General features: G+C 35.9%; 1 protein-coding gene across 3 annotated transcripts in view; it reads right to left on the reverse strand.

Annotated features, from left to right (window-relative positions):
• Positions 1–17900, reverse strand: part of LOC150081794 (RNA-binding protein 25) — a 769112-nt gene that overhangs the window by 604782 nt on the left and 146430 nt on the right. For all 3 annotated transcript variants that reach the window (XM_090378892.1, XM_090378890.1, XM_090378891.1), the window contains exons 4-5: positions 15650–15690; positions 1398–1508 (exon numbers count right to left, since the gene is read on the reverse strand). In XM_090378892.1, the coding sequence (XP_090235018.1) occupies positions 1398–1508; positions 15650–15690 (152 nt within the window). The remainder of the gene's footprint in view (positions 1–1397; positions 1509–15649; positions 15691–17900) is intronic.

Below are 17900 nucleotides of genomic sequence, written 5' to 3' on the forward strand. Positions count from 1 at the left end.
TAATCTTAAAGCAAGTACTCAAGGTAAAAAACATGGAAAATGTTCATATACAGTTGCATCATATGCTTTTAATATCTGAGTGAAAGGTGACACCCCTATCCCTTGCAAGCATGTGCAATGCTCTCACACCCCAATTAGAGTTGGAGTCCATACACTTCACTGCTTATGGATTGATAGTCATACATATTTGCCATAAAACAATGTTATTACTAGATTTATATTCATTTACAGCCCTATGCTGACTGCTAGTTCCACATATTTTTCAAGTGTTTATTCTATTTTCTTACATTTCTATATATTCACAGCTAACTAACTAACCAATCACATGTCAATTTAATTTTTTATGGATCATAACATCAGATCACAGTCAAACTCATTTCTGTATCTTACTATTAATTCTAAGAATTTATTTAATAGCCAATTTATACAAACATAACTAGTTAATTTCCATGCAGTTTTACATATGAGGTCTATTCAAAAAAGTATTCATGCTGCTAAGATATAGTGACAATAATTATACTTAAGGGATGGGCAACTTAAATCTCCTTTGAAAGTGTGTTTTCCTAACGCGGCAACAACAACAACCCACTTAGCACAATTAATGAAGGTTGCTGGACTTTAGATTTCAGCAATTTCATATCTGGACATGGCCTTCATTGTTTTGTACACTTGCTGGTTGTTGGGTTTTTCTCCTTTTTTTTTTTTTATAAGGTGAAGAAATTTTCCACTGCAATGACTCCTATTTAATTTCAGGATCATACCTATAAACTCATCTCATCAATAGTTATGACACATTTCAAAAATATATATTCATCAGTTGCCCTGTTAAAGAAACTGAAATTTGCCTCCCATTAATATAGGCTGTGACAAAAACTTTGCAAAAATGCACCTCACATTGAAAGCTGAAAGAAAATAAAATTACATGATCCAATATAAGTGCAAGTTTCTTTAGCAATTCCACAAATAGTTAATCTTTAGACACTTCATACCAAAGTTCACACTAAGGATACAATTTCATAATTTTTCAAAGTAGTGGGACAGCCAGATTGCAAATCACTTTTGACAGACTTCCTACCCACTTTGAAATAACAATGCCCCTCAAAAACCTTGTACACAGCCCACTGCAGAATCCTCATACAATATTTTAAGAAGATCTGATGTTGCACTTGTGGTTTGTCCAATTTTATTTTACGAATAAAGCAAAATTTAACTCACTCACTTCTATGCACTCTGACATGTTGTAAGAAGATGTGAAAACATGTACAATCCAGATACTTTTTGAACACGCCTCATAAAACAGCTTTATCAAGGGTGTCATCTAAATTAATAAAATAACTGTGCATCAAAATTATAACAAAACTCAGCCAATTAAAATTAAAAAAATAATTTAATTTTACCTCTATTTTCCTGAAGGGTGGATTAGTAGATGTTAGTTTCTTCAGTGGTATCTTCTGATGTGGTGGAAGTGGTATTGCTGGTGGTACAGACATTGCAACTGGAGTCATCATCTAGAATTAAGGAAAAGTTCTGTTATCAACAAGTACAATGAAAATGTTATAAGTAAAAAAAAAAAAAAAAAAAGTTTTATTAAATTGTCCGACTGCCAAGGAGGCAAGAATATACTAATCTGTGGTTAAATGTAAAAAGCTGCTAACACTGCCCATAAACTGACAGCTGATATTCTGTTTTATATTTATGTGAAAGGTGCAAACTACATATTTAGTAAATGTAACTGTATAGTAACAGCTACCTTGCTTGCTTGAGGCTATTTTGGCACATTGACAACTACGGTTGTGGGAAGCTATTTTGCTATGTTCACTGTACATTATATCAAATGTGCTCACAAACCAATGTGAGCTGAGGAACCCATTGTGTCTCAGATCAGCTAACTACCCATTCAGATGAAGAGAACATTAAAAATTCCCCCCGTCTCCAACAAAATTAAACCTAGCCTTCTCCAAAATAGTGACAAAATCCCTACACTGTCACAGGGAACAGAAATAGGCAGATTTTTTAATATGTACTTCTATTTGTTAAAAGTGATGCACACTGCCTAGAATATGAAATGTCCATACACAATAGTATCTTAAACTTAAGAAATGCACTAAAATCTAACACTTTCAATATCTTACAAACAATAAAAAAATGGATCATTACACATTACATAATCAGAAGATGGTGCTGATTCCGTGTTCCATAAACAAAATTTTCAGTAATCCAACAAAATTCCACATTGATGTATTCACTGATACAGCAGCAGCAGATACTCAGCAGCCACAATTTATAAGGGAACAAGCATGAGGTAAACTTATTCCTCATTCAGTGAGCTAGCCAGCAATGTCAGGGTTGCGAATTCATTAAGAATGTCTCAAAACCACCTGCCTGAAAAGATGCTGTGCAGAGAGAGCAACTGGTTGAGCCAGTTAGCTGTAGGTATGGAAGACCAATGATGCATGTTACACTCACCAACATCACAGAGTATCAGATGTTGGTGAGTGTAACAATGTTAAACTGGTGTACACACTAATAGATGTATCCAAGATGTACTGTTTATGGCTGAGTCTAGATTTGCTCAACAGAGTGACACTCATCTGAGAGGAACTAAGGACATGGTATTTTTCCAATAATGTCATGAAAAGAAACTCCTATAATAGAGAATTGTTGTGCTGGTGTTAGAAAGCTCCTTTTTGGCTGGGCATAACAATTTTTATATGCTTTCAAGGACTGCAGAGAGACACAAAGATAATAATCTATATCCCTATGTGACTCCTTATGCAGGTGAAAGATGGGATTTCCTCTTCAGGCCAATTAGGTCCAACCACCACAATGCAGACAGGTTGATAATTATCCAGAGGGAACAACACTGAGTATGGTACAAACAACCCAATCTCCTAATCTCAATGCTACAAGGCATGCCTGGGAAACTACTCCTGGGATGTAGTGCTACCTTCTAAGCACCTCAACAATCTCTTCAGTACCTTAGAAGTGTTCTAATGGACCACTGGAAATAATTACCATAATTAATGACAGATCCATTAAAAAATATACAGTAATGTGAGTCCTGTATTATAATAGAGAAATGTTTAAAGATTCAATGCACAAGGCATAATATCATATGGGTTTAAATTAACTATATAAAATTGGTGTAGATACACCATAGTTTACCCATAAATTAAACTACGTACATAGTGTGAAGGTATTGTTTTTTAATTGTATCTCATATTGTGGCTACCTTCACAACGAGATACCAAATATTGCACTACTTCAAATAACGCTTCTCTAGTAGAGAAGACTACTGTTATTCATTCTCAGTGGATACCACCACCACCCAGACAGTCACCGTTTTAAAGCTGTTGGCTTATCATCGGTGCCTGGGCAAGTATCGAGATCATACAAACATGACATCACAGTTGCGAAGTGGTCCACAATATGAGAGATGCCAAATGGTGTACAGAATGATACAATAAAGATAGATTCAATGCACAAGGCATAATATGATATGGGTTTAAATTAACTATATAATATCGGTGAAGATACACAATAGTATACCCATAAATCAAACTATGTATGTAGTGTGTAGGCATCGTTTTTTTAATTGTATCTCATATTGTGGCTACCTTCACAACAAGATACCAGGTATTGCACTACTACAAATAAAAACACTTCTCTAGTAGAGAAGACTACTGTTATTTATTGCCTTCACACTACGTACATAGTTTAATTTATGGGTAAACTATGGTGTATCTACACTGATATTATATAGTTAATTTAAATCCATATCATATTATGTTTTGCACATTGAATCGTCAAATATTGTATCATTCTGTACATCATTTGGCATCTCTCATAGGGTAGAACCACCATAATTGTGATGGCATGTTTGCATTATCTGGGTATCTGCCCACCCACCGATGATAGGCAAACAGCTTTGAAATGGTGCCTGTCTGGGTGGTGGTATCCACTGAGAATAAATAACAGTAGTCTTCTATACTAGAGAAGCGTTACTTCTTCGAAGTAGTGCAATACCTGGTATCTCGTTGTGAAGGTAGCCACAATATGAGATACAATTAAAAAAAACGATGCCTTCACACTACGTATGTAGTTTAATTTATGGGTAAACTATGGTGTATCTACACCAATCCAATATTATATAATAGGGAAAGTAGAATTTGCCAGATAGATTTGCCAATCTACTCGTATGCTAGTCATTACTATCATCTCCAAGTTTCAATTTATTACTGTTATAATGGGTTCCTACAATATGCTTCATTTTGTGGTATTACCCAAGTTTAGTAAACAGCATACTTAATGTCTATTAACAACTGAGTTTTAATCCAAGAAATAAGTAAAAAAAAAAAGAAAAAAAGTTGAATTTACATGTATTCCTTTGGCAGTAGGGAGTATCATCCATGGACATATGACATAACTAGTTACCAAAGCTTTTGTAAAACAGATTTACAAATATATAGTATCCACACTTGTAATACAAGTATTACAAATATAGTATCCACAAAAAAGTAACCCTGTACAATTAAAGACATAGAAGAATATTACCTGTAGAGTCCAGAACTGGACTCTACAGGTAATATTCTTATATTTGGTTCCAATCAAATGGTCACAGTGCAAACTATTTTAATTTCTAAGTATCATGAAAGAGTTATAGTATAGGAGTAACCAGTTGTAATAAAGGACAAAAATCCAGAAATCTAGAGGGCACTGGATTGCAAACTGGTGATATATTTTGAAACAAGTTTTGAAAAATAATTAAAAAATTAATTTGTTCAAATTGATATTATAATACTGATATTGAAAAATAAAACTATTTCGCACTGCAAACTGGTTTTATTGTTCAATATCATTTGAATAAATCAAGATAGATACTAAGTATAAGCTGAGAAATTCTTGATGGCTTCAAAATCAAAAAGTTTACCTTACATATGTAGAATAATTTCCTGATGTTCCATATGGAACATCAGGCTTCAAATACAGAGAAAACTTTTTTATATATTACCTGAAAAAATCCATCTTGTTCTCAGTTCATTATAAAGTGAGTGAAATTCAGAGATTATTGTATATCTGGTCAGCACTAGCATTTGTTATACAGAATTTTGTAGAACAAATCCATATGATGACACACCCAGAGTCCTCAGCTGGATATCATCATTCTTCTCTTTCTTGGTGATTTCCTTCTATTTCTTTCTCTCTCTCTCTCTCTCTCTCTCTCGCACACACACACACACACACACACACACACACACACACACAGTAACTCAGAAATTTTTTTTGGCTGGTGCAGCATAAGCCTCAGGCTTCCTTGCACCATATGGCTAATAATAATAATAATAATGACAATCTTGCATTTCTCAACGTTTATATTTATAGTTCTGACATATTTTTGTTGCACAACAGTCAAAGTGATATTGAATTGTTTTTGGTTTAATCTGAAGTGCAGATGATGGTACTGGTAATCACATAAAACCAGGTTTTATTAATTCTCACATAAAGAGTGCACATATGACTGAAATAAATAGGAATGAGTGCTATATTGTGGTATACAGGCATAACTGTTTTGGATCAAACAGTTACACATGCATATAATATTTCATTACATTGAAATATATGAAATTAAGCATCATCAGCCATGCCCTCAAAGTTCATTTTATAACATCAACTTATACATTCAATACGTTTTCTGACTTCCCAAGGCCCAAAACTAAGGGTTGATTTACACCGATGAGCCAAAACATTATGACTTTGATGCAAATCGAAGCAACTGCAGGTGAACTACGGCACATGCACAGATTGGGTCACAGTATAAAAAAACACGTAATACTGAGCTCCATTAATCATTGTTACTCTTGTTCTTTAGATGGGAAAGGCAAGCGGATTTAAGCGAATTTGACAAAGGCCAAATCGTAATGGCCAGACAACTGGGTCAGAGTATATCTGAAACAGCATGGCTGGTGGGGTGCTCACAGTCAGCCGTGGTTAGTACCTACCGAAAGTGATCCGAGGAGGGACCACTTTCAGTAGGTACTTAAGAGAACCACCAGGAAGGTGTTGGATGGCCACGGCTCGTCGATGCTTGAGGTGAGTGAAGGCTCTCCCGGATGATACATGTAAACAGAAGGGCAACTGTGGTGCAACTGGCCGGTAATTGGAATGCTAGTGACGGGAGTAATGTGTCACAAACACACAGTACATCGAACCTTGATGAAAATAGGACTGCATAGCCGCAGGCCACTCCAAGTGCCCATGCTAATCGCGGTTCACTGGCGACAGCACCTATAATGGCACACGAGCATAGAAACTGGACCTTGAGTGACTGTATGAAGGTCGTCTGGTCCGATGAATCAGATTTCCTGTTGCACCATGTGGACAGCCGGGTACGTGTGCATCGTTTACCTGGGGAAGTGATGGCACCTGGAAGCACCATGAGACGAAAATAAGCCGGTGGCAGCTGTGCCATGCTTTGGACGATATTCTGCTGGGATACATTGGTTCCAGTCATCCATGCACTAGACAATCTGATGTCTACCACCTACCTAAACATCACTGCTGATCAGGTACACCCTATCATGGCAACGGTGTTCGCCTCTGGCAGTGCCATCTTTCAGCAGGATAATGTGCCATGCCACACAGTCCGGATTGTTCGAGAGTGGTTTGCGGAACATGAGGAAGACTTCCAGATATTGCCCTGGCCTCCAAATTCCCAAGACATCAATCCCATCGAGCATTTGTGGTTTGTGTTGGAACAGCAACTCCAATCTGCGGCGTCTCAACTACGGACCTTACATGAGTTAAGTGTTGGCACCAGATAACACATGACACATTTAGAAATCTTGTAGCATCCATGCCTCACTGGATACGAGCTGTTTTGGCTGCATGTGGAGGACCAACATCATATTAGGTAGATGGTCATGATGTTTTGGCTCATCGGTGTATACTCCAAGTCAACTTTTACTCAAGTATCAAATGAAACTTAACTTTGTGAAAATAATTCTTTTCTTAAAACTGGAAAGTGATAAAATAATGTGCACATCAACCTGCAGGAAGTGTAATCTGCCTTTCTTTTCTTAAAGAATTACAAATTATTCTACTGATAATAAATTATTAATAAATATCATACTTTATTATTTTACTGAATTGAAAATGGTGATCTATTAATTGATTTGCTAAAGCCAATTAAAAATTTTGGAAAAAAAAAAAATAATAAGTGAGAAAAATTAATAATAATTATAAAGAATGTTCTTATATTTTTTAGACTAAGATAACTGATCCCCTAGATTGAAACTCAAATGCTTCATGGCATTTGGCAGTTGCAACATGAGTGTCTATATTTTTATTAGCTCTTTGTGTTAAGCTGGCTAAATCAAACCTCTACAGCAAGATCATTCACCTGTTGCAAGCACATAACAGACCCCATGTGGGAATGGGAGTTACCTTCAAGAAAGGTATACCTGGCATCTATTAAATGCCAAACAATTTGTGATATAATTCATATTATATTGAAATTACAACAGAAAATGCAGTATCGCCAGTTATATAATATTAGTGGAGAAAGTTATGTGGGAGGAACTGACTTTATTTACAAATTTTAAAAAAATTAAAAGAAAAAGTTTAAAAAGTAGCACCTGTCAAATGTTAGTAACAGAAGATTAAAGAAGGCATTTACTGAACAGGCATCTTTCCTCGGTGAATACATTTAATAATCATCCATAGTTAAATAATACTGAATGCTCCATAACTGCTAAATTATCTCCAGTAGAAGAGTTATGAGGTATTTTGTTTACGAAAATTATTTGGAAATGCTATTAAAGTTTGGAAGAAAAAATGTAAACTTTGTCACTTCGGTCAACAAATTCATAATAAAAAATTTGTAATTAAAACAAATTTATAATAATAATATTTTTTGTAATAAAAGCAAAAAAGTGGTATCATACAGATGCCACACAAGTGCCACTGTTAAAATTGAGGTGTGAGTAACAGAACACTGAAACTGTGGAAAGTTAGGGGAGGAGGAGGTTAAATTGGCAGAGGATGATCTGGTTGCACAACTGCCAACTTTTGGCTTTAAAAATACTGGAGCTCAATCACACATTTGTAAGCAGGATGCAAACAGGAGTTTTTTAGGACAAAATAAATGAAAAAACAAGATTTTTCACAAAAAGGAAGTTTTTTTAAAGTTTACACTGCACTAGAAATTAAATTTTACTGTAAAAATACACATTTCATATTAATAGTACAACCACAAGAACACTGGAAAAAAATCCTGTGGCTATATTATTAATATGAAATAAAATATTAATGGTAAGCGTTTAAACATTTGCTTACCTAACATATTTCTGTCTCGGATTTGTGTTTGAATATTCTGTTAGACATTAACTGATTTTAATTGCTTCAAGAAAGACACTGTTGAAACTTTTTCCCAGTGTTGCAAGAGTCTTAAATCCAATTTTTTTCATAGCAAAAAAAGTTTTATTTATAAATGCTTCAAGAGAACATCTGAACTCAGTTTGTTTTGCTAAACTAGCTGAATACACTCTCACATTTGGCACTGCTAGAAGGAATTTTTAAAATGCCAAGCATTACTTTGGTAATATGTTATATTTCAAGTTTCCTTGCATACTTTCCAGATTCCCAATCACTACACATCACCTGACAGAAGTGATGCTGCAAAATATCAATTTCTTTATCCCTAATGTCACCAAGAAATACTGAAAACTGTACACAAATTTCAAATTTTGAAAATGATGTTAAAGTTTGGAAGAAAAAACAAACTTCAGTCAACAAATTCATAATGATGAAATGTGTTAACTCAGCATTGACAAGAACATTATTCAATGGGAAACTTGTGCAGCCATAAAGCATAAAGTACTTCCACACAGAGGAAAAGAACAGAAACTTCTCTTATTTGAGAATCTCCACAACTTTGGCAGTACAAAATGCCTGTGACTAAGTCAGAATCACCCTACTGGTTTAGTCTGTTGTAGTAATTAATCCCTAAAATGGAAATGGTAGATTTGAAATTGTTAGAAAATTAAATTTTAATATAATATTCTTCAATATATCTAGGAGTAATGATCTCAACATGTGGATGCAAGATAGACTAGATTCAAGAGCAAAACAAAAAGCAACCTGCTTTATTCAAACCAGAAGAGAAAAACATTAACACAAGCCTAGTATTATCAACTTGCTTGGCCTGGCTAGGTTTGCTTTTACCAGATAATTGCAATTCAGAGGTTTTTAGTACTAGCAAATGATACAAATGATACAGTACTAGCAAATGATACAATAAAGCAAACTAATACAAAAAGCCAAACTATATCACCTACCCATTACTTCTAACAGTGTCTAGTTCTTCCTTGAATTTATTTAAACTATCCACTTCTACAATGCCAGATGGAGGTTTGTTTCAACAATCAACCACCTGCTTGCCTTGAAGGAAAATTTCTCCACATCTATGTTTTGCTTTTTTTTTTCCATCTTTTTCATCTTTAAACCATCTTTTTCAATTTAAATTTATGCCACATCATGTGCATAGTCTGAGAAAAGTATGGATTCCATCAGCATTCAGCTTAATCTATTCAAAGCATTAAACACTTCAATCAGATCTATTTGTAGTTGCCTAGTCGCCATGGGGATATTGTTTGCAGAACTCCTGGTAAGCATACCCTTTTTTTTCCCCTCTCACTAAACTTGTTGCTCTTCTCCGCACCCATCACAACAGTTCCATGCCTGCTCCAGACCTGTGAAAGTATTCAAGATGTGGTCTGGCCGTTGCCTTATACAATGGAATAATCACTACCTTATCCCTGCTGCCCAAATTCCTGATATCATTGAAAAAATTTAGCACACTGTCTACCCTGCTCAGAAAACTACATATGTACCCCACATATTGCCCCACAACCCCCAGGTCTTTTTCATTCTACACTACCTTGAGTGGTAATCAATGGACACTGCTCATCGTGGACTAATGTTATTAGTGGAGTCCCTCAGGGTTCAGTATTGGGTCCATTATTGTTTTCTGTATTTATAAATGATATTGATGATGGTATATCAAGCTTAATGTCCAAGTTTGCAGATGATACGAAGGTTGGCAGGGTTGTCAAGGCCACTACTGACACTATGCTACTGCAACAGGATCTGGAAAGGTTGAGCAGATGGGCTGAGAGGTGGCAAATGAAGTTTAACATTGACAAATGTAAAGTGCTACATATGGGAAACAGCAACCCCAGAGCAACGTATCAACTCTGTGGTACTACACTGACAGTGGTAGAGAATGAAAGGGACCTGGGGGTGGTTGTGCAGGCAAATATGAAGTTTTCTGAGCAGTGCAGATGGGCTGCAAGAGTAGCTCATGGTGTATTGTCAATGATATATAGGAATTTTTCTAGCAGGGATAAGGAGGTGATTATTCCCTTGTATAAGGCAATGGTCAGGACACACCTAGAGTACTGTATACAGGTCTGGAGGCCTCATTTCAAGAAAGATGTAGAGCTGCTGGAACGAGTACAGAGAAGGGCAACAAGATTAGTGAATGGAACAAAGGGGTGCTCTTACGAAGAAAGGCTTAAGTTTCGCAAATTACAGTGTCTGGAGACTAGGCATCAGCGAGGTGATCTGATAGAGGTATATAAAGCCTTGAATGGTTTGAGCATGCTCAATGCTGATGGGATTCTTTCTCTTGCTCAGAATAATCACCTGAGAGGGCATAAATTCAAATTGAGGAAAGACGGATGTGCGATAGACGTGAGGAAATTTGCCTTTAGCCAGCGGGTGGTTGGTTGGTGGAACAGACTTCCATCCCTTGTTGTGGAAGTTGATAGCCTAAATAAGTTTAAGGCTCAGCTGGACAGGTATTTCGAACAAACAGAGGGGTGAAGTGGAAGTGGTTATTTTTTATTTATTTTTTTGGCTGATGCTGCATAAGCTTGCTTTCTTGCATCAAATGCCTCTACTAATGCTAATGTGACTGCACAATTACCCCACAACCCCAGGTCTTTTTCATTCTACACTACCTTGAGTGTAGCAGTGAAGAATAAAATTACATTAACCCCAGATTAAAGTATCACACAACTTGTATGTTATTCTGGGATTAATGCTCTTTGTTTGTCAATATTAAACTTCAACTGCCAATTCTCAGCCCATCTACCTAATCTGTATAGATGTTGTATTTCATTGACATACCCTGATCACTGTGATTAACCAATTTGTATCATCTGAAAACTTAGAAATTACACCTGGTATGCCTTCATTAATATAATTAATAAATACAGAATGTAACAATTGACAAGGCAATGAACCCAGGGGTGGGGGGGTGCCCTCTATCCATAGTAGTAACTTGCCCTTTTCTATTTCATGTTATCAATGTTTTTTGATTTAAGTAACTAATAAACTTTTCATTTCATTAAAACTAATGAGTATTTCTAATGGAAAAAGAAAAAGAAAAAAAAAAAAAACCATTTGAAAAATTTTCAATTATTAAAAAAAAAAAAAAAAAAAAAAATGTAGAATGGAAATTAACAAGCATTGCAATCTACAGGTAAGAGGTCAAGTATTAATACACTAAAAACACAATTCAAAAAACTAGGTACTTTTTCAAATATTAAAATTAAAATCTGGGCCTGTCAGAGAATACGATATCACTTGTTTTACAAAGGGGTGGGGCAATACTAATGCCAAGTTAAATTACTGAAAAGACATTCAATATTTATTTGAAAAAGCAGCAAATATTTGTTATCATGGAGAATGCAACAACTAATCCAATTTGTTTGAGTGCACCATATGAATTTTCATTTATAGTATTTATAATTTTTTTTAATTTTAATTATGGTATGACAAGAATGTACGTATACATATTAAATAAACATAAATTTATGTTTGGATCAGTGACAAATATATGTCCTTGCTGGCAATATATGCCTTTGTTGAAACAAAGACATATATTATCAGTTACTGACAGGAATATTGACCAATTACTGACCAATTTTCTTAAGTAAATATAAAGGATACTTGTGAAAAGAGGGGAACCAAATTCAGTATTTCTTGATTTAAGGAAACTACTATACAATCAAAACAGTATGACACCCACGTGTTTTACCAATCAGCCATTTTTCCCCTTGGAACACACGTGTTGTGATGAGAACCAGTAAATGTCATATTGCAGGTTCATGGAATGCAGTCCATACAAAGTACTTGATTGACATATCTGAGGTAGTAATCTGATGAACTTCAAAAAAGGGATGACTGTCAAGGTAGCCTTTGAAGAGTGGCAGGATTATGGAAACTGCAAGTCTTGTGGGTTGTATGCTGAGTACTATAATTAAGGTGTTGCACGAGTGTAGTGACACTGAAGGAGTAGCAGGAAGTTGCCCTCGGCAACACAAACATTCATGACTCACTGATGGTCATGGTTACCATAGGCTGTCCTGCCTTCTGTGAGTCGATATAGGGAAAACCAAGAATGGCTGATCATGGCTTTAGCCAGGGAAAGGCCAACAATGTTTTCAAGACAATGATCCAAAAACCTCCTCTGTAGGGTCCTCTGCAGTAAGCACCCAGCCAAGCTACCCACGCATCAACACCACCACCACCTAAAGTTTACATCTGAATGACATCAGTGGACCACTGAGAAGTGGAAAAAGGTTGCCTTAACTGATGAACCTCATTTCCTGCTATACCAGGTAGATAGTGAATGGATGGTATGGTGACAAACTGTGCAGAGGAACCATTCCACTATCCTTGTCCAACAGAAATAGGCAAGTGGTAGCAGTGTTTTGGTATGGAGGATGTTTCCCAGGAATCTCTTGCAGCCCTCATACCTAAACTGCATTCTGAATGCTAAAAATTAACTATCCACAGTGACTGATCAGGCACACTCCTTCATAGTTACTGTCTCCCCAGTGGCACAAGTCTGTTCCAGCAGAATAATTCACCCTGCCATATTGTTTAAAGCAGTATACTGAACACAAAATTAACTCCTTGGCTGCCAAATGTGAATTCCACAGAGCATCTTTGGGATTACATGGATCAATATATCTGATATTTCGATCCTCCCCACAGAGTATTGCAGATTTTTGGGACACAATGTTGGTAACATGGTACAACATACCTCCTGCAACATTCAGAGCCTTATAGAGTCCATCCCTCACCATGTGACAGGAGTGCTGGTGAAAAAGAGGACAAACCCACTATTATTAGTAGGTAAGGTTTTACTATACAATGTATATTGTCCAGTGAGATAACATTAACTCTGACATGCAAAACTAAAGAGAGAGCACTTTCTGTGAATGTTTCATTCTCTGCAGACTATTAAAGTGCTTTTAATTAGTATAACAGAAATATTCACTTTCCATTCCAAAACAGCTGAAACCCCATATTTGAGAGAATAAGAAAACGTTTTTGTTCAGTACAGAAGACAGCAGATGATTCAGGGATATAGCTACATACCTTCTAACTTCTAATTTTCAAAAAGCTGGATATGGGGTCAATTTAACAGCATGAAAGTAAAATATTTCTTGGAAAAAAAGGAGGATTTTTTTTGGGTTTTTTTTTTAAATAAACTTCGGACTTCAAATTAAACTTTACTAAAAACATATACAGGGTTGTTAAAGTATCCCTATGGGTTCTGGAGCGAGTTCTAAGGCTCGTACTGAAGAGAAACTTGGACAACAGGTACAATAAAGAATGCGCTCGCCATTTATTGCAAAAAAAAAAATTGTTACAAAATTTGTCACTGTATGGCACGTAACTATCTTAGTTATGATTATGCAAATAACTTACGTTATTTGCATAATCGTAAGTTATTGCCACAGTGCCACTACTCAGCTCTGTTGTACTGTATAAAAGCAAAGCAGTCTCTTCAAAATCATAAAGTAGATGTTTGCCTGTACTGCAGCAGCAGCAGCAGCAGCAGCAATGCCAACAACGTTGCAGGAAAAGGCACTATTAGTGAAGCTGCACTCAGAACAGCAACAGTGCAGCTGTGGCTATTAGAGAATTCCGGTGTCAGATGTGGACCTATAACTGTTTGTGCTGTCCGCAAAATGATCGAAATCTGAAGTAGCAGGACATCTTGGTGTTCAACCAGGTAGAGATCAAAAACGAGTGGACTCCTCTCGCATTGAAGATGTGGCTATGGCTGTCGTGGATTTATCAAGTCAATCTCCACGTGGTAGCAAAAGTGTGCCAGCTGTTTCTCGTGAAGTGGACATGGACAAGTGAATACGCCCTTAAATGGACAAGTGAATATGCACAACTGTCGCATTTAAGCAACAGAAAACCCTCGAGTTATCCAAGAGTTATCCAAAAGGTCCCGTTGCATTATCCAAAAGTGACAGTGTGGTGTAGATTTACGGACAGATTCATAATTGGATCATATTTTTTTGAATAGGTAACACCGACTGGACCCCGCACCTGTTCTGTCACTGGACAGCGATATTATCAAATGTTGGCAAATTTCAAAATACCAGAGCTGCAACGACGTGGGTGCCTTCAGGATACCATATTCATGCAAGATGGTGCACCACCCCACATCCACCGTTGTGTCCAAAGATTGTTAAGGCAACACTTTACAGACGAATGGGTCATCAGCCGTTGTTTCCAGACATTTGGCAACCCCAATCATCAGACCTCACCCCATGCGACTTCTGGTTGTGGGGTTTTTTGAAGAACCGGGAAGGATGTCAAACTCTGGCAGATCTGAAAGACAGCATTAGACGTCACATTCTGGCTATTCCAGTTGACATGTTACGCTCTGCTGAGGAAAATACTGCTTTTCGAATGGAAACTGTTGTTGACCAAAATGGAGCACTGTTCAAGTGATTTGTATTGCCGCAGTGCATATATTAAAACAGTGCTTAATAATGGCTCTGATAAGATAAAGCTTTTCTCTCCATATCGCTTTCAGACATGGTGAGATATTTCCACAAGAAATCAAATAAGTCAACTGCGCAGTCGCTACATCATGCAGCTTGGCTGGGTCTTAAATTCAACAATTCAGCTAGAAACAACAAAAAGTACAGTTGTTCACAAAAAAATGTGATCATTCTTTATCGAACAGCCCTCGAACAAGGCAATGATCAGACCACATCTTGAGTACTGCATACAGGTCTGGAAGCCTCATCTTAGGAAGGATGTGGATCTGCTGGAGTGGGTGCAGAGAATAGAAAATGGGTGCTCTTACCAGGAAAGACTCAATTCTGTAAACTGCAGTGCAGTGTCTGTGAGGAGATCTGATGACTGGAGCACACAAGGCATTTAAGGCTCAATGCATTGAGTAAGCTCAATGCCATTATGATCCTTCAGAATAATGGATATAATAAGTTTTAACTGGAAATGAATTCTGACTCAGATTCTCACCAGCTGGAAACAATCCCATCGGACATAGGAGATAATGAGGGGAGACAATATAACATCAATACTCTTAAAACTTATTTTGTTTAATATTCAAAAAATGAGATTCACAAAGAGGATAATATAAAAAAGAGAATTACAAAATTCTTACTATAGAATGAAATAATTCTTATTATTTAATGTCATGTGCATATAGTTTAACATTATTGGTATTTGTGTTACTTTTTTTTTCAGGTAAAATATTGTAAAGAAACATAGCAGTTAAGTTATAACATAAATTTGATTAACTTACTGGAGCAGGCATCATTCCAACTGTCATTGGAATCATTCCACCTAAAAGAATTCCTATTTTTAATAAATATAATATTTAAACAGCCAAACAACAAACTTATAATACAAGACAAAGTAAACTATGGATACACAACTAATGTGAAGTAAAAATGATACTCTAAAATGATTATTTTTATAAAAGAAATTCAACTGATCTGTTAACTGTTTATTTAGCATATTCTAAAAAATTTACACTTGTATTACTTTGGATATATCAAGGATTTAGTGTCAAACAAGGTTACCTACAAAATTGCATTTTTGGTTTGAGAAAATTTTAGTTTTACTTTATACAAATAACAATGAATATCATATCACACAGCTGTGTGTGTCTCTCTCTCTCGTACTTTACAAGTTAGCTTGGGCTATAAGCACATTTCCAGTAAACCAAGAAAATGTCAAATGAATTTCTTGATTAATTACAAAACATTTACTACAAAATGATTTAAGTTAACACTGTTTAACACTAAACCTTCAATATTAGAATTATTATAATTAGAATATTAGAGTAATTCATTTTATGAAAAAAGCTTGTTTTGAAATATTCATTTCAGATTAAAATTAAGCCATTAATAAATATAATCTTAAGTGTGTGCAGACATTCCTGAAACACAATGAAGTGTGCACAATCACTCATATTCCAAATGGGAGCAGCTAACAAAGTGCTGTCGGGAGACCACTGCAGCAAGGGGTTAGAATGACAATTCATAAGAGTTTAAGCATTGGGCTGCAGAAATACCCATGAAGAGTTACTACATCATACCTTTTTCCTGGTTGTTGAATGCCTGCTGTTGTCTCTTTGCAAGAAGAAGACCTTAAGTTTCTGAGAGGGGAAAGCACAGTTACAAGTTCTGCCTCCCTGCCTCACCCCTACAAGACTTTTGTGACAACTAGGCTCTTATAGTACAATAATAAAATTCTTCTAGTACCTTTACTCTTGAAGGAATGAAATGAACCGTAATAGTCTCCAACAGAATAACTCTGATAACATCATGCCTCAAAATAGGTAGCTAATTAGCTAATTTTTTGAATTACCATTTCATGTGATCATTCTTGTAGACTTGAGAGCACTAATGGTTCACATAACAGGTACTGGAAACTAGACAACTATTTAATTGCTGAAAATGGATTGGAAGAGAAATTAATGATATTAAAAGTAGCAGCAGTACAGATTACCAAACTCCCATCTATTATAATGCTAATACACCTCTGTACTCCAGTGAGCCCCAACAGATTAAAAATGTGAAAATGCCTATAATTTACAAAGATAGTTCCACTGGTGCAATAGGGAATTACAGAACAAATTCTCTGGCAAGGAAAATTACATAATCCATGATTAAAGATATACTACTGAAACTTGTGGCAAACATCTGCTTTTCAGATTTAACAACCCACAAAACTGAAGTTAGAGTTGTAGGCATCCCACAATAGGTATAACCTCTCTGCAACAAAAACAACTAAAGTCAGGAATGCAAATATACATGAAACACATTATGGGCTAAACAGAAATCATATCTAAATAATCTGATAAGATATTAAGAGATTGTGAGAAAATAACTGAATGTAGCAAACATTTCTCACGTATATTTAAAATTAACTAAAGCTTTTGATACTATCCCATATGAATGCATTTTGTGTAAATTGAAACAATCTGCCATTAATGGGTGGCATAATCACCTAAGTCAGAGGAGTTTACAATAATCATTAACTGTACTTAAACAATCACAGGGCCTTCAGCCATAGTCAATTCAAAAAATGTGCTAATGCACTCCTACACTGCATCACTTGGCTACACCAGTATGGCAGATAAAAAGTTGACATACAGGGTGATTCAGGAGGAATAGTAAATATTTTGGGAGGTTATAGTATCAATTATTCTGAGTAAAAAAGTTCATATAAACATGTGTCCAATTCTCAATTAATATGGAGATACAGCTGTTTGAAACTGGCACACACAAAACCATGAGAGGCATCAAAGAACGATAAATGACTTATTGTCTGTATTTATTGACTTTTTGAATGATACAAAACATAAATAATTGACAAATTTCTTACAGTTCATAATAAACATTCAAAAATCCCACCAACCTCAATGCACTTTGCAACTCTTGCGGTAATATAATATGTTGTTCTTCTGAGTCACCATGGCCCTCCTTTATGAGGGCAGCAGTATCCAAAATGCGAGCGGGCAATTTGTCTCTTGTATTCACCTTTTC

This window comes from Mastigoproctus giganteus, chromosome 8 (assembly GCF_048544385.1).
Source record: "Mastigoproctus giganteus isolate SK-2022 chromosome 8, ASM4854438v1, whole genome shotgun sequence".
NCBI classification, from domain to species: domain Eukaryota; kingdom Metazoa; phylum Arthropoda; class Arachnida; order Uropygi; family Thelyphonidae; genus Mastigoproctus; species Mastigoproctus giganteus.